General features: G+C 48.6%; 1 protein-coding gene across 1 annotated transcript in view; it reads right to left on the bottom strand.

The window, feature by feature from the left end:
- The window catches only part of LOC136571867 (scavenger receptor cysteine-rich type 1 protein M130-like), a 167,450-nt gene that overhangs the window by 123,902 nt on the left and 24,775 nt on the right, over window positions 1–18,773 (bottom strand). Inside the window, exon 4 of the mRNA XM_066572485.1 lies at window positions 18,166–18,471. Coding sequence (XP_066428582.1) covers window positions 18,166–18,471 — 306 coding nt within the window. The remainder of the gene's footprint in view (window positions 1–18,165; window positions 18,472–18,773) is intronic.

The following is an 18,773-nucleotide window of genomic DNA, read 5'->3' as shown; positions in this document are numbered from 1 at the left end:
CAGGAACCCAGAGAAGGTACATAAAGAAATCCCATTGCAGTGTCCCGGATAGCTGTGGTAATGTGAGAGAAAATACATGATGGCTTTGGCCCACACTCCATGCCCTAGTCAGTGTTTTTTCTTGGGCCAGATAGGTAGAACACCGCGATGGGAAAACTTAGTGCACCCATAGTATGCACAGACCCCTGTAATATTCCTGTAGCAAAGGTATAAGCTGACCCCAGTAACAGTTATGTTGCAGAAGTCTAGGGAGACCCCAGTAACATTTCAGTAGTAACAGTATAGACAGATCCCAGTAACATTTCTGTAGTAACAGTATAGGCAGACCCCAGTAACATTTGTGTAGCAGCAGTATAGGCAGACCCCTGTAACATTTGTGTAGCAGCAGTATAGGCAGACCCCTGTAACATTTGTGTAGCAGCAGTATAGGCAGACCCCTGTAACAATTCTACAGCTGAAGTATAGGCAGACCCCTGTAACATTTCTGCAGCTGAAGTATAGGCAGACCCCTGTAACATTAATGCAGTTACGCTCCTCTCCTTTGGCCCAAACAAGTTTCTCAGATAACTGTGGTAACACGAGAGAAAATACATGATGCGCATTGCTGATCACCTGACCCCAAGCAGGAGGAGGAGGTGGCCTTACAAGGCCAAGAAACCATGACCAGGGCCCGCTGTAGCCTGTGTGGGAAGGATGTGAGCGGGCCCTTGGCCAGGCTCGGTCCCAGCAAACACCTTGTGAGACCAAAGGTGCCGCGACTGACATAGAAATGGGAAGTCCATGTGCCCACACAGTATTCATTCTGTCTAGGTGTCGGATAGCTCTATCGACACCGCAAGGGGAAAGCTATCTGCACTATGCACCCTACCCAAGTCAGTCAGTGACTTTGGGCCAGACAGGTAAATCACCGCTATAGGAAGTCTTTGTGCACCCACAGCGTAGGCGAGCCGAAGGAACCCAAAGACAGTAATAAACATGAAGAAATGATAGTGCCCAAACATGCCAGACTTTCACTGTGCCGAGTACATAGGCCTCTGCACACACCCTCAGCAATCGTGGGCATAGAGCGGACTCCGATGCTAGTGCAGCTGTGAAGGTCTCATCAATGCAGTAACGCTCCTCTTCTTTGGCCCAAACCAGTGTCTCAGATAACTGTGGTAACACAGGAGAAAATACATGATGCCCAGTGCTGATCCCCTGACCCCAAGCAGGAGGAGGAGTTGGCATTACAAGCCCAAGACACCATGACCAGGACCCACTAAAGTCTGTGTGGGAAGCACGTTAGCGGGCCCAGGGTCAGGCTCGCTTCCAAGCCTTCACCTTTGTGACCCAAGGTGCCCTGAGTTACATAGCAACAGGAAATCCATGTGTCGCAACACAGATAGCTTAACACTGCAAGGGGAAGTCTTTGAGTTCCTTGGCCTAGCCTATGCTGTAAGTGCACAAAGATGGTATTACACAGGAAGAAATCGGAGTGCTCAACCATGGGAGAGTTTCGCCCCGCCAAGCAACTTGGCCTTGGCCAGCAATTCTAGCCTAGTCAGTCACTGTATTATTTGTGCCACATAGGTAAAACACCGCGATGGGAAGACTTAGTGCACCCATAGTATAGACAGACCGCTGTAACATTCCTGTAGCAAAGGTATAAACAGACGCCAGGAACATTTCTGTAGAAGCAGTATAGGCAGACCCTGCAACATTTTTGTAGCTGCAGTATAGGCAGACCCCAGTACCATTTCTGTAGTAGAAGTATTGGCAGACCCCAGTAACCTTTCTCTAGCAGCAGTATACGCAGACCACAGTAACATTTCTCTAGCCGCAGTATAGGCAGACCCGTGTAACATTTATGTAGCATATATATAGACCGGTATAAACAGACCCCAGTACCATTTTTGTAGCAGCAGTATAGGCAGACCCCAGTACCATTTCTGTAGTGGAAGTATAGGCTGACCCCAGTAACATTTCTGTAGCAGCAGTATACGCAGACCCCTGTAACATTTCTGTAGCAGCAGTATCAGCAGACCCCTGTGACATTTATGCAGCAGAACCCAGTGCCGTTTTTGTAGCAGCAGTATAGGCTGTGAGGAAGGAGGAGCAGCAACCAGAGGGTTCAGAGTTTCAGCAGTGGACAGCGTAGAAGACTGGGTGCCCGATACATTGCTAGATGCATTTTCTGCCATCCACGACAAGACCTGCTCACACTGCTCTGTTTGCAATAAAGGTCTACCACATGGACCCATAAATTGTGATATGAAGCTGGGGACCCCAGAAACTTGCCTCTCTCCTAATCCCGCAGCAGCCGGCTGGGATACACCTGGACCAGGAACTCGGCCTGTGACCACACCCTCACTTGGAACTCCGCATCCTTGCCCACGCCCACATCCTCGACCCCTACCCCTACCCCTCAGCATGGTGGATTACGTATAGAGCAGACACAGACCGCTGTAAATAATTATGGAATTATATGCGTACACTTTCACGCAGAGAGTGGAATCGTAACGCTAACTCCAGGCAGAAAAAAATGGAAGAAAGGCCGCAAACAGGCCTAGCAATGCAATAGTGATGCACCAAAACTCCCCCCAGGCACCCAGTAAAATGCAGACGGTCTGAGGTAGCCCAATGAAGGAGTTTTTTTTATTTTTATTTTTTAAATAAGACAGGATATATACTGTGTATATCACTTTCCCTCTGTAAGTACCTGTGTTGGCCATATGATGTGCGTCTCTAATTCACTGCAGACACAGGCCGCTGTAAATAATCTTGGAATTATGTGCGTAGACTTTGTCGCTGAGAGCGGTATAGTAAGGCAAACTCCAGGCAGAAAAAAATAGTCAGGAAGGCCGCAAACAGGCCTAAGTGCAATAGTGATGAACTAAAACTCCCACCAGACAACCAGTGAAATTGAAACAGTCAATGGTAGCCCAACTGAGAAGCTTTTGTTTTTTTTTGGTAAAATAATACAGGCTATATAGTGTGTATATCACTTCCCCTCTATCAGTCGCTGTGGCCGTATGCTCTGCGTCTCTAATTCACTGCAGACACAGCCCGGAGTAAATAATCTTGGAATTATGTGCGTAGACTTTGTCGCTGAGAGCAGTATAGTAAGGCAAACTCCAGGCAGAAAAAAATAGTCAGGAAGGCCGCAAACAGGCCTAAGTGCAATAGTGCGGGACTACAACTCCCATCATACAACCTGTAAAATGCACACGGTCACAGGTAGCCGTAAGAAGGAGCTTTTATTTAAAAAATTTTTTGAAAAGAATATCGGCTATATAGCGTGTATATGACTTTCCCTCTATCAGGGGCTGTCGCCGTACGCTGTGCGTGAAGTTAACGGCAGACACAGAGCAGTGTAAAAAATTTTGGAATTATTGGAGTACAGTTGGAGGCTGACAGTGGTATTGTAATGCTAACTGCAGCCAGAAAAAAATTATATGGAAGGCTGCAAACGTAGAAACACTATAGGGCAGTCACTAAGGGGTTAAGATTATATAGGGAAATGAGAACTATGGAAATGTTATAGAAAGCCATAAATGTTAATAAATGAAGAGTCCGGATGATAAGTCCTCATGGCCTAAGGTGACCCCAGACTGTGCATTGCTAGGTTTGCTTCAAGATCTTTCCCCACCCATCTGCCAGGACACCCTGCGGGGAGAAAGTAGTAGGGATCCAGGTATCGCAAGTCTGGCAGAGAGAATTTCCCTTCTTTATGGGCATGGAGTTGGAAGGGATATCCCCATCTGTATAGCACCTCTCTCTCTCTTTGAGAGCCATTAGCAAGGGTTTTACACCCCAGCATAGTTGAAAAATGTGGTGTGATAAGTTGGGGAGTATAAGGATAGGAGATCCCTGCAAAGACAGACCCCAGAATCTTTCACCTTCTGGAGGATCAACACTTTAGCTTTGTAGAAATGAATACAGAAGACAATAGAATGCTGTTAAGATATTTTTGGGCCCATGCCTCCAGCTGGGAGTTCCCAATATCCTTACTAAGGCCTCTGATGCAAATGTTATTCCTCCGATATTGATTTTCCCTATCTTCTATTTGCATGAACAATTGAGAGATTTGTAGTGCCTATTCCTGTATAGTCTATTTGTGAGAGTCTTGGGAGTCCATTATTTTCTCCTGTGATTCCTCCACCATCGACAGTGTCTGATCTATAAAATGTATATCCTGCTGTAAGGCAGTTATGTCCTCTTTGTGAAAAGGCTTCCAGCTTCAGCAATAGACCATCTATCTCCATTTTAGTAGGTAAGGCTCGTAAGAGGGCTTTCCAATCCCATTCCTCTCCCCTATTTTATAGCAAGAGGGCGGGGGGAGGGGGGGAGGGATACTTCATGGAGTGGCTAGGCTGGTCATACCCCTCCTTATGCCTAATAGCTTGAGGGGAAAGGGCCTCCCCTATATTACCCCAGGCAGCAGGGGGAGTCGAAGACTCTCTCTTGGGTGCCAGATCTGCATGGCTTTTCTCTTACTGTCCACCAGCAGAACATGGGTGGAGAGTGAAAGGAGCAGACACATGCTACAATTTTTCAGTATGTCTGGCATGGGGGGAGGAACCAAGCCTCCAGCTCCACCCTTCCCTAGTAACAAACAGTGATGTCTCCAAATTATTATTCTTGTGTGAAGCCAAGGCCCCAGGGCAGGAGAAATCCCTAAGGGTCTTCCCCTGCACTGAAGCCAGCCTCACTCCGCAGCCAGATGCCACAGCCGTGTCAGTGCTGGAAACAAGGGGGACCTCACTGAACCCGGAGCTCATGGCGGTGCTTTCACTTCGAGGAGAATCACTAGGGCTCTCTCCATGACCAAAGGCTCTCTCCATTTGGCTTCTCTGGTCTCCAGCATGGGGACGGACATTTTACTGCCGACATTGCCCTCCACCAGCCCCATGTTGAATTCAGCATTGCGGCCCATCGGAACCTCTCAAGGTGGTCGTCTTCGGTGCTAGCAAGGTGCCTTAGGGGTGCCTAAACTCTTTTGTTGTCTCATGGTGTAGATTAAGATGGTCATAGGATTTTCTTATCGGCTGGAAGTAGCTGGGTTTTCAGAAGCACTTCAGACATATGTCCTACCCAGCCATCGGCAGGCCACACCTGATCTGCAGTTTTTATTGGTACAATTGCCAGATATACATGTTTTTTTAAATAAAATTCTATTAAAATTTTTGGGAAGGCAAAATTGGGGAAAAAAAACACATTGACTTTTTTTGGGCAGTATGTATAGATGAGCGAGCACACTTGTCCGAGCTTGATGCTCGTTCGAGCATTAGGGTACTCGAGCTGCTCGTTACTTGAGACGAACACCACGCGGTACTCGAGTCAATTGCATTTCCTTCTTGCATGTTTAGCGCCATTTTCTAGCCAATAGACATGCGGGGAAGGCATTACCACTACCTGCTGTGATTTGCCAGCCCTATCCCAGTGGCTGGGCCGATCAAGAGACTGTTGAGTACTTAAACTGGTCCCGCCCACGTCTCGCCTCAGACCAATGCTGGCATAGGTTAGGGAAAGTGCTGCTGCTAAAAAAAGGGAAAGTGTTAGAGTAGGATCCAGTCTTCAAGAACCCCAATGGTCCTTCTTAGGGCTACTCACACTTCATAGTGTGCATTATTGTTGTGGCTGGCTGGGAGGAATTTTTTTTTTTTCATCTCGGGCTGTGCAGGCCATTTCAGCTATAGCGTTCTGTGTGTGTGAGTGCATCAATTTTTGCATTACACATCAAGGCCAGTTCCCGGCCTGTCAGTAACAGCGTTCTCAGGCTGCAATGACGTACAACCAGCTCTCACCGTGAAACTGCTCTCTAACATCTCCTAGCCTACTGCAAGCGACTTCATTTATACCGTTCTGTGTCTGCAGTGCATTAGTCACAGAGTGTTGGGGCACAGCCACTTTTATAGGGAAAGTTATACACTATACAGTCCTGATCCTTCGTGCAAGAACGCCAAATTCCTTCTTAGGGCTACATCTGACCGTGTACATTATAGTTGTGGCTTGCTGGTAGTAGTGCATCAATTTTTGTATTACACATCAAGGCCAGTTCCCAGCCTTTCAGTAATAGCGTTCTCAGGCTGCAGTGCCGTACAACTAGCTCTCACCGTGAAACTGCACTCTAACATCTCCTAGCCTACTGCAAGCGACTTCATTTATACCATTCTGCGTCTGCAGTGCATTAGACACAGAGTGTTGGGGCACAGCCACTTTTATAGGGAAAGTTATACACTATGCAGTCCTGATCCTTCGTGCAAGAACCTCAAATAGTGATGAGCGAGCACCAAAATGCTCGGGTGCTCATTGCTCGAGTCGAACTTTCCGCGATGCTTGAGAGTTTGTTTTGAGTAACGAACCCCATTGTAGTCAAAGGGCGACTCGAGCATTTTTGTATATCGCCGATACTCGCTAAGGTTTTCACTTGTGCAAATCTGCAAAACCTACGAAAGTGATGGAAACTACAAAGATACGGATAGGGCAGGCGAGGGGCAACATGCAGGGCTGCATCTCAGGTTCCCAGGTCTCACTATTAAGCCACAATAGCGGCAAGAGTGAGCCCCCCCCCCTAACAATTTTTACTTCGGACAAACCCTCATTAGCAAGGCACACCGTAGCTAAGCACCACACTACCTCCAACCAAGCACAAGCACTGCCTGCGGGACACACCGCTGCCTCTTCTCCTGGGTTACATGCTGCCCAATCCCCCCCCCCCCGCACGACCCTGCGTCTGCAGCGCACACAAAAGTGTCCCTGCTCAGCCTTCAGCTGCCCTCATGCCACACGCTGGCTGCATAGCCACACCACCCTCATGTCTAGTTATAAGTGCGTCTGCCATGAGCAGGAACCGGAGGCACACACTGCAGAGGGTTGGCAGGGCCAGGTAGCGACCCTCTTTAAAAGGGGTGGGGCGATAGCCCCCAATGCTGTAGAGAATCAATGAGAAATTGATGTTCGATCTTCATTCCAATCCTGGGCCACCTCCATCAGGAGCTGCAAACGTGGACATGAGTTACATAGCAATGGGGAATCCATGTGCCCACACACGATTCATTCTGTCTAGGTGTCGCATAGCTCAAATCGACACCGCAAGGGGAAAACCATCTGCACTCTGCCCCCTACCCATGTCAGTCAGTGTCTTTGTGACAGACAGGTCAAACACCGCGATCGGAACTAAATATGCACCAACAGCATAGGTGGGTCCTAGGCAACCCAAGACATGAACAATAAATAAATCAGAGGGGCCAAACATGGCAGACTTGCACCGCGCCGACGACATATGCCTCGGCCCACAGCTTCAGCAATCATAGGCATGAAGCGGACTTCGATGCTAGTTTATCTGCGACGGGCTTATTAAATCAGTTAGCTTTCCTTTCACCGCTCCAATGACTGGATTAGCGGGAAAAAGCTCCACAGCCCCAACCTGGCGTACTTGCTCTTCCCCCGGGACATAGGCCTCAGCCCACACCCTCTGCAAACGCGGGCATGAAGCGGACTTCGATGCTAGTTCATCTGCGACGGGCTCAGTATATCAGTTACGTTTTCTTTCCCCGCTCCAATGACAGGATTAGCCAGGGAAAAGTTGCACAGCCCCAACCTGACGCAGTTGCAGTTCCCCCGGGACATAGGCCTCGGCCAACAGCTTCAGCAATCGTAGGCAGGAAGCAGACTTTCACTGTACCCAGGACATAGGCCTCTGCACAAACCCTCAGCAATCGCAGGCCTAGAGTGGGCTCCAATGCTAGCGTAGCTGTGAACGTCTCATTAGCACTGTATCGCTCCTCTTGTTTGTCCCAATGCAGTGCCCCGGATAGCTGAGTTAACGTGAGATAAAATACAGGTTGGCTTCAGCTCACACTCCATGCCCTAGTCAGTCTGGGTTTTTTTTTTGTTAGGGCCAGATACGTAGAACACTGCGATGGGAAAACATAGTGCACCCATACTATGCACAGACCCCAGTAATATTCCTGTAGCAAAGGTATAAGCTGACCCCACTAACAGTTATGTTGCAGAAGTCCAGGGAGACCCCAGTAACATTTCTGTAGTTACAGTATAGACAGACCCCAGTAAGATTTCAGTAGCAGCAGTATAGGCATAGCCCAGTATTAGTAACATTTCAGTACTAACAGTACAGACAGACCCCAGTAACATTTCAGTAGTAACAGTATAGACAGACCCCTGTAACATTTCAGTTGCAGCAGTATAGGCATAGCCCAGTAATATTTCAGTAGCAGCAGTATAAGCAGAGCCCAGTAACATTTCAGTAGTAACAGTATAGACATACCCCAGTAACATTTCAGCTGCAGCAGTATAGGCAGAGCCCAGTAACATTTCAGGAGTAACAGTATAGACAGACCCAAGTAACATTTCCGCTGCAGCAGTATAGGCAGACCCCAGTAACATTTCAGTAGTAACAGTATAGACAGACCCCAGTAACATTTCAGTTGCAGCAGTATAGGCAGAGCCCAGTAACATTTCAGTAGCAGAAGTATAGGCAGAGCCCAGTAACATTTCAGTAGTAACAGTATGGACAGACCCCAGTAACATTTCAGTTGCAGCAGTATAGGCAGAGCCCAGTGACATTTCAGTTGCAGCAGTACAGGCAGAGCCCTGTAACATTTCCGTAGCAGCAGTATAGGCAGAGCCCAGTATTAGAACATTTCAGCTGTAACAGCATAGACAGACCCTAGTAACATTTCCGTAGCAGCAGTATAGGCAGAGCCCAGTATTAGTAACATTTCAGTAGTAACAGTATAGACAGACCACAGTAACATTTCAGGAGCAGAAGTATAGGCAGACCGAAGTAACATTTCTGCTGCAGAAGTATAGGCAGACCCCTGTAGCATGACTGTGTCAGAAGTATAGGCAGGCAGACCCGAGTTACATTTCTGTAGCAAGAGTGTAGGCTAACCCCTGACACATTGGTGTACAATGAGTGTAGGCGAAGGCAAGAAAAATTACTTGGATTACAGTATAGGCGAGGGCCCATAAAATTAGTGTACCAACAGTACAAATGTACCCCAGAAAAATTGCTCAACCGAGAGGGCAAGTGAAACAGATTCATTTTTTAGCTAACTGTGGCTTAATTTGTAACAGACCCTGGAGGAAGCCCTGTTAAAAAAATTGGTTCATGTTGAAGTTTCAATGCTTCAGTTAGAAACGTAGAAATATTGAAAAAATAAACTGAGCCTTTTGGGCCGCAGAAAAATTGGCAGTTCAGCGTGATGACAGGATGTTTCAGGAGGAGGAGTAGGAGGAGGAGGACTAATATCATACACAGATTGACAAAGGTAAATGTCCCTTTTTTTATGGTGATGGAGAACTATGCTTGCATCCGTGGTTGCAGCGAAAAGAATGTTTAAGTAATGCTGCTCTCCGCTGGTGGAGAAGAGAAGTCTGGGGAAATCCAGGCTTTGTTCATCTTTATGAGTGTAAGCATGTCGGCACTGGCAGTTGACAGGCGGGTACGCTTATCCGTGATGATTCCCCCAGCTGCACTAAACACGCTCTCTGACAAGATGCTAGCAGCAGGGCAAGCAAGCACCTGCAGGGCATACAGCGGAACTTCGTGCCACATGTCCAGTTTTGACACCCAATAGTTGTATGGAGCAGAGGCGTCACTCTATCCCTGGCCATCCCACTGCCTCTTCCAAGCTGTCCTGCTGCTGCACTTGCCTCCCCCTCTTAAGACCTGTCCTCTGTTGGCTTAGCAAACCAGGTGGGGTCAGTCACCTCATTGTCCAGCGGCTCTTCCTCCGAATCCTCTGTGCGCTCCTCCCTCGGACTTACTGCCCTTACTACTGCCTCACTGATAGACAACTGTGTCTCATCATCATCATCGACCTCCTCAGCCACTGAAAGCTCTTGAGACAGTTGCCGGTAGTCCCCAACCTCATCACCCGGACCCCGGAAACTTTTCAAAGGTTGGGCATCGGTCACGACAAACTGCTCAGGTGGGAGAGGAACAATTTTTTCCCAATCAGGGCAGGGGCCTGAGATCAGTTCCTGGGAGTCTGCCTGCTCATCAGAATGTGTCATTTTCATAGAGTGAGGAGGCTGCGAGGAAGGAGGAGCAGCAGAGGATTCAGAGTTGCAGCAGTGGACGGCGTAGAAGACAGGTTGCTGGAGTCATTGCTGGATGCACTTTCTGCCATCCACAACATGACCTGCTCACACACCTCATTTTGTAATAAAGGTCTACGACGTGGACCCAAAAATTGTGATATGAAGCTGGGGACCCCAGAAACTTGCCTCTCTCCTAATCCCGCAGCAGCCGGCTGCGATTCACCTGGACCAGGAACTTGGCCAACGCCCACACTTGGAACTCCGCGTCCTCGCCCGCGTCCACGTCCTCTAGCCCTACCCCTACCCCTCAGCATGATGGATTACGAATAGAGCAGATACTGAGCGGTTTAAAAAATGTTGTGAATTATTGACGTGCAGTTGAAGGGAGACAGCGCTTATGTTACGCAAACTGCAGCCAGAAAAAAATTATACGCAAGCCTGCAAGCAGGCCTAGCTGTGCAATATGCAATAGTGATGCACTTCAACTCCCAGCAGCCACGCAGTGAAATGCAGACGGTGACAGGTAGCCATAAGAAGGATTGTTTTTTGTTTTTTTTTAAATGCAATGCAGGCTATATAGCATGTATGGGACTTTCCCTCTATCAGGGGCTGTCGCCGTACACTGCGTACAGATGACGGCAGACACAGAGCAGTGTAAAAATGTTGTGAATTATTGACGTGCAGTTGGAGGGAGACAGTGTTTATGTTACGCAAACTGCAGCCAGAAAAAGAATTATACGCAAGCCTGCAAGCAGGTCTAGCTGTGCAATAGTGAGGTACTAGAACTGCCAGCAGACACGGAGTTAAATGCACACGGTCACAGGTAGCCGTAAGAAGGACCGTTGGGGTACTTGTTGACAGGATTCTACACTACCACTGTCCCTGCCTCACTAGTACTGCCCCTATACTCTGTATAACTGGCTGCAGACTGAGAACGCAATAGTCTGCAGAGCCCAAGATGAAAAAAAAAATTTGGTACAAAACTGCTCCTAGCAGCCACAACAGTAATGCACATGGTAAGATGTGGCCCTAAGAAGGACCATTGGAGTTCTTGTAGACAGGATTCTACACTACCACTGTCACTGCCTGACCACCACTCTCCCTATACTATGTATTACAAACTGCAGCCTGAGAACGCTATAGCCTGCACGCCCGATATAAAAAAAAAAAAGAAAAGGGCAAAACTGCTACCAGCAGCCACAACAGTAATGTACTAGGTCAGATGTGGCCCTAAGAAGGACTGTTGGGGTTCTTGGAGACACCAACACTCTCAGTATAGCACCAGCAGCACCCTCCCTAATCTCTGCCAGCGTGTGTCTGGGGACTGATTTAAATACTCGGCGGTCACTTGATCTCACCAGCCACTCACTGCAGGGGGGTGGGATAGGGCTGGAACGTCACAGGAGGAAGTTGTAATGCCTTCCCTGCATGTCTATTGGCCAGAAAATGGCGGAAAGCTTTCAGGGAGGGAAATGGAATTGACTCGAGTAACGCGTGGTGCTCGTCTCGAGTAACGAGCATCTCGAACACCCTAATACTCGAATGAGCATCAAGCTTGGACAAGTACGCTCGCTCATCTCTAACCCGAAAGCTCCTTATTAGGGCTACATCTGACCGTGTACATTATAGTTGTGGCTTGCTGGGAGTTGTAGTGCATCAATTTTTGTACTACGCATCAAGGCCAGTTCACAGCCTTTCAGTAATAGCGTTCTCAGGCTGCAGTGCTGTACAACCAGCTCTCACCGTAAAACTGCTCTCTAACATCTCCTAGCCTACTGCAAGCTACTTCATTTATACCGTTCTGGGTCTGCAGTGCATTAGACACAGAGTGTTGAGGCACAGCCAATTTATAGGGAAAATTATACACTATACAGTCCTGATCCTCCATGCAAGAACGCCAAAGCTCCTTCTTGGCGCTATATTTGACCATATGCATTATAGTTGTGGCTTGCTGGGAGTAGTAGTCCATCAATTTTTGTATTACGCATCTAGGCCTAGGCCAGTTCCCAGCCTTTCAGTAATAGCGTTATCAGGCTGCAGTGCCATACAACCAGCTCTCACCATGAAACTGCTCTCTAACATCTCCTAGCCTACTGCAAGCGACTTCATTTATACCATTCTGCGTCTGCAGTGCATTAGACACAGAGTGTTGGGGCACAGCCACTTTTATAGGGAAAGTTATACACTATACAGTCCTGATCCTCCATGCAAGAATGCCAAAGCTCCTTCTTAGGGCTACCGTTCTATGTCTGCAGTGCATTAGACATAGGTCTCACCACTAAACAGTACTGTAATATTTTCTGGGCCTCTGCAGCTCCGCCGCTGTGCAGAGCGTCTCACAATACCCTTTCCTTGGTGGGGTTGAGATAGCTTCAGTTACCAGCACTATCCACTGGCTTTAGAGTCTTCTCCCACTCCACACAGCCACTATTATCTACAAGTCTCTGCCAGAGTAAATTACGCCCAGCAATCAGTGCAAGACAGCGGGTTAATTTTTTCAAGTCACAGCATAGAGCCTCCGCTATCTACAAGTCTCTGTGTGCTGTGAATTAAGCCACAGTTGTCAGTGCTGTACAGTGGGGTAATTTATTTGGCCCCTGCTCTATTTGTAATCCGCCATGATGAGGAGAAGGGGTAAGGGTCGAGGATGTGGACGTAGATGCGGACGTCCTAGTGAGGGTACGGGCACAGGCCGAGTTCCTGGTTGTGATGAATCACAGCCAGCTGCTGCGGGATTAGGAGAGAGGCACGTTTTTTGGGGTCCCCAGCTTCAAATCTCAATTTACAGGTCCGCGTGGTAGACCATTATTGCTAAAAGAGCAGTGTGAGCAGGCCCTGTCGTGGATGGCAGAAAATGCGTCCAGCAATGTATCGACCACCCAGTCTTCTACGCAGTCCACTACTCCCAGCCTAGGGACTGCAACTCTGAATCCTCTGGCTGCTGCTGCTCCTTCCTCCCAGCCTCCTCACTCCATGAAAATGACATATTCTGATGAGCAGGCAGACTCCCAGGAACTGTTCTCGGGTCTCTGCCATGAGTGGGAAAAACGGTTCCTCTCTCAACTGAGGAGTTTGTCGTGACCGATGCCCAACCTTTGGAAAGTTCCCGGAGTCCGGGTGATGAGGCTGGGGACTTCTGGCAACTGTCTCAAGAGCTTTTTGTGGATGACGATGATGAGACACAGTTGTCTGTCAGTGAGGTAGTAGTAGGGGCAGTAAGTCCAAGGGAGGAGCGCACAGAGGATTCGGAGAAAGAGCAGCTGGACGATGAGGTGACTGACCCCACCTGGTTCGCTAACCCTACTGAGGATAAGGCTTCAGATGGGGAGGCAAGTGCAGCAGCAGGACAGGTTGGAAGAGGCAGTGGAGTGGCCAGGGGGAGAGGCAGGGCCAGAGCGAAGTCTCCCCCAACTGTTTTCCAAAGCACCCCCTCGCGGCAAACCTTCGTGCAGAGGGCTAGGTGTTCAAAGGTGTGGATGTTTTTCAGTGAGAGCGTGGACGACCGACGAACAGTGGTGTGCAACCTGTGTCGTACCAAGATCAGCCGGGGAGCTACCACTACCAGCCTCACCACCACCAGCATGCGCAGGCATATGATGGCCAAGCACCCCACAAGGTGGGACGAAGGCCATTCCCCGCCTCCGGGTCACGCCACTACCTCTTTCCCTCTGTGCCCCAACCTGCCACACAGATCCAATCTCCCTCCCAGGTCGCAGGCACGAGTTCCTCCCAGCCTGCACCCACACCCTCACCTCCACCGTCTTCCACTCCATCCAGCAATGTCTCTCAGCACAGCCTCAGCTGTCGCTAAGACAAGCGTTGGAGCGAAAGTGCAAATACGCCGCCACCCAACCACACGCACAAGCTTTAAACATGCACATTGCCAAATTAATCAGCCTGGAGATGCTGCCGTACAGGCTTGTGGAAATGAAGGCTTTCAAAAACATGATGGCGGCGGCGGTCCCACGCTACTCAGTCCCCAGTCGCCTCTATTTTTCCCGGTGTGCCATCCCAGCCCTACAGTAGCACATCTTCCTCAACATAAATCGTGCCCTCACCAACGTGTTTACTGGGAAGGTCCACTTAACCACGGACACGTGGACAAGTACTAGCGGGCAGGGGCACTATATCTCCCTGATGGCACATTGCGTGAACTTGGTGGAGGCTGGGACCGAGTCAGAGCTAGGGACCGCTCACGTCCTACCCATACCCAGAATAGCGGGTCCTACCTCGGTTCTGGTATCTGCAGCGTTTTATGCCACCTCCTCCAAACCCTCCCCCTCCTCCTCTGCCACCTCTACCTCTCAATTAAGAAGTGTGAACACGTCGCTAGCAGTCGGTAGCGCGTGGCGCGGCAGCACAGCGGTGGGCAAGCGTCAGCAAGCCGGGCTGAAACTAATCAGCTTAGGTGACAAGAGGCACATGGCCCCTGAGCTGTTGCAGGGTCTGACAGAGCAGACCGACCTCTGGCTTTCGCCGCTGAGCCCCCAACCGAGCATGGTCGTGTATGACAACGGCCGTAACCTGGTGGCGGCTCTGCAGCTCGGCAGTCTCACACATGTGCCATGCCTGGCCCACATCTTCAATCTGGTGATTCAGCGGTTTCTGAAAAACTACCCCACTTGTCTGGCCTGCACGGCAAGGTGCAGTGCGTCTGCGCACAATTCCACAAGTCCACCATGGACACTGCCACCCTGAGGACCCTGCAACATCGGTTTCAGCTGCCAGAACACCGACTACGTGCCCACACGCTGGAATTCTACGCTGCACATGTTGGCCAGGCTGTACGAGCAGCGTAGAGCAATAGTGGAATACCAGCTGCAACATAGGCGGTGTAGTGGTAGTCAGCCTCCACAATTCTTTACTGAGGAGTGGGCATGGATGGCAGATATCTGCCAGGTCCTCAGAAACTTTGAGGAGTCTACCCAGATGGTGAGCGGCGATGCGGCAATCATTAGCGTTACCATCCCGCTGCTTTGCCTGCTGAGAAGTTGGCCGCAAAGCATAAAGGCCGACGCTTTGTGGTTGGAACAGGAGACGGGGGATGACAGCATGTCGTTTGATAGCTAGACCACTCATGTCTATATCTCAGTGCGTTTTGGAGGAGGAGGAGGGGGGGGGAAGAGCAAGGGGAGGCAGCTGGGCACACTGCAGAGGGTACCCGTGCTGCTTGCCTCTCATCTGTTCAGCGTGTATGGTCTGTAGAGGAGGAGGATCATGAAAGTCATCTTCCTAGTGAGGACAGCGATGTGTTGCGTGCTGGTACTCTGGCACACATGGCTGACTTCATGTTAAGCTGCATTTCCCGTGACCCTCGCGTTAGACGCATTCTGGCCAACACGAATTACTGGGTGTACACTCTTCTCGACCAATGGTATAAGGAGAATTTTTCCACTCTCATTCCAGAAGAGGAAAGGGGTACGAGAGTGCTGCAAAAAGAAAGGGCCCTGGTGGAAAAAGTGATACTAAAGTTCCCACCTGACAGTGCTAGTGGCAGAGGACGCAGTCCTGAGGGTCAAGTAGCAGGGGAGGAACGGGGATAAGGAAGCATGTCCAGCGCAGGCAGGGGAACACTCGCCAGGGCCTTTGCCAGCTTTATGGCTCCCCAGCAAGACTGTGTCACCACTCCCCAGTCAAGGCTAAGTCGGAGGAAGCACTGTAAAAAGATGGTGAGAGAGTATGTAGCCGATCGTACCACCGTCCTCCATGATGCCTCTGCTCCATACAACTATTGGGTTTCAAAGCTGGACACGTGGCACGAACTTGCGCTGTACGCCCTGAAGGTTCTGGCCTGCACTGCTGCTTGCGTCTTGTCAAAGAGGGTGTTTAGTGCGGCTGGGGGAATCATCACGGATAAGCGTACCCGCCTGTCATCTGCCAGTGCCGACATGCTTACACTCATAAAGATGAACAAAGGCTGGATTTCCCCAGACTTCTCTTCTCCAACAGCGGAAATCGGCGGAACCTAATGATTTTTTTTGCTGCAATAAGAGAAAAAAGCATTCTCTATCACCAAAAAAAAGGGTGAATTAGCTTTGTCAATCACTCTTAGATATTATCACTCCTCCTCCTCCTACTCCTCCTCCTAAAACAGCATGTCATCCCGCTTAACTGCCAATTTTTCAGCGGCCCAAAAGGCTCTGTTTATATTTTTTCACAATTTTTAAAAGTTTCAAAAGTATTGATACTTTAACAGAAACCATTTTTTCACAGGGCTGCCTCCAGGCTCTGTTGCAAATTAAGCAACAGCGAGCTGCATCTTTAAAAAAAATGTTTATGGGTTTCATCTGCCCTCGCGGTTGAGCAATTTTTCAGGGGTGCACCTGTACTCCTGGTACACCAATTTTTCGGGCCCTCGCCTACACTCATGGTACACCAATATTTCAGGGGTTCGCCTATACTCTTGCTACAGAAATGTTACAGGGGTCTGCCTATATTTTTCCTACAGAAATGTTACTGGGATCTGAATATACTCTTGCTACAGAGATTTTACTGGGGTCTGCCTATACTTTTGCTACAGAAATGTTACAAAGGTCTGCCTATACTTTTGGTACACCAATGTTTCAGGGGTTCGCCTACACTCTTGCTACAGTAATGTTGCTGGGATCTGCCTATATCTTTGCTACAGAAATGTTACAGGGGTTTGGTTATACTTTTGCTACAGAAATGTTACAGGGGTTCACCTATACATTTGCTATAGAACTGTTATTGGGGTCCGCCTATACTTTTGGTACACCGATGTTTCAGGGGTTCGCCTACACTCTTGCTACAGAAATGTTACAGGGGTCAGTCTATACTTCTGCTACAGGAATGTTACTGGAGTCAGCCTATACTTTTACTACAGAAATGTTAATGTGGTCTGCCTATACTTCTACTACCGGAATGTTACAGGGGTCTGTCTATACTTCTGCTACTGAAAATTTACTGGGGTTCGGCTATACTTTTAACTACAGAAATGTTACTGGGGTCTGCCTATACTTCTGCTACAGAAATGTTACAGGGGTCTGCCTATACTGTGGATGCACAAAGACTTCCCATTGCGCTGTTTTACCTATCTGGCACAAATACACTGACTGACTAGGCCAGAAATGTGGACCGAGGCCGAGGCCCTTAGCAAAGTGAAACTCTGCCATGTTTGGGCACTGTGATTTCTTTAGGCGTAATACCATCTTTAAGTTCCTTGGGCTCGTCAGTGCTGTGGGTGCACAAAAACCTCTCATTGCGGTGTTTTACCGGTCTGGCACAAATACACTGACTGACTAGGGTAGAAACTTGGGCTGAGGTCCTTGGTGGGGTGAAACTCTGCCATGTTTGGGCGCTGTGATTTCTTTATGTGTAATGCTTTCCTTGGGTTTCTTGGGCTCGTCTATGCTATGGGTGTACAAAGACTTTCCATTGCGGTGTTTTACCAGTCTGGCACAAATACACTGACTGACTAGGGTAGAAATGTGGGCCGAGGTCTTTCATGGGGTGAAACTCTGCCATGTTTGGGCACTGTGATTTCTTTAGGCGTCATGCCATCTTTAAGTTCCTTGGGCTCGCTTATGCTGTGGGTGCACAAAGACTTCCCATTGCGGTGTTTTACCGGTCTGGCACAAATACACTGACTGACTAGGGTTGAAATGTGGGCCGAGTTCCTTGGCGGGGTGAAATTCAGGGTGAGCCCAAGGAACTCAAAGACTTCCCATTGCGGTGTTTAGCTATCTGACACCTACACAAAATGAATTGTGTGGGGATACATGGATTTCCCATTGCTATGTAACTCGCGACACCTTGGGTCACACAAGGTGGAGGCTGGGACTGAGCCTGACCCTGGGCCCGCTCACGTGCTTCCCACACAGAGTATTGCTGCATTGTGGAGATATGTAGAAGTGCTGGCACCTGAGTCCCTTTTATGCCTACAGATATGTATACAGAGGACTCTATTACACCAGTATAATAACCCGTTATGATGGGACTGATGGCTGAAAACATCTTTGGATGCAGCTGCTGCCTGGCTGATATTTAGTGTCATTCTCTCAGCCGTTGTCAGTGCAGTTATTGTACATGTTGTTAGGTATAATGCTGTATCCGGTCCGGTGTGTGATGTGTGGAGAAAAAAGAGATGTCTTTTACCTGAACATTTTACTCCCATCAGACGTACAGAAGGTTGTATACCATTTATAGAATATTCACACTGTGATAAGGATGACTCTTCTCCTCTACATTGTAGATCCAACATCTTCCTGCCATCATCCACAAATATGTCTCCTCTGGTCACACGATGTTGTATATTTATGGTATTACATCCCAGCTCTTTGCAAACAACATTAGCAATGTTTTCTCTGTTGTCTGTGTTATATTCCACTGCCCACCATTCTTCATATCTCACTTCCACTAATCCTTCACATTCAGTGTATCCTCCAGAAAGTCTCACTGGAACTGTGATAATAAAAATAAATTAATATAAAAATCCATGAATCTAAGAAAATAATAATACAGCAGCGCCTGTCTCACCATGTCATTCCCTCTCCACATGCACATTAATCACAATGCACATCATAACAGCATTCTTCATGAGAGAATCCCTAACAGCAGCGACCAATAGTAATATCGCTTACTACACCCTACATACCAGGAGTATCGTCTACAACATCAAGTCACAATTGTTCATATATATTTTTGTAGACAATGAGTTTAGAGAAGGGTTCCAGAAATGTCTACACACTTCAACATGAAGGTAT

This window comes from Eleutherodactylus coqui, chromosome 6, assembly GCF_035609145.1.
Source record: "Eleutherodactylus coqui strain aEleCoq1 chromosome 6, aEleCoq1.hap1, whole genome shotgun sequence".
Classification (NCBI taxonomy): Eukaryota; Metazoa; Chordata; class Amphibia; order Anura; family Eleutherodactylidae; genus Eleutherodactylus; species Eleutherodactylus coqui.
The sequence above is the reverse complement of the archived record's forward strand: the minus strand, read 5'-3'. Positions and strand labels throughout refer to the sequence as shown.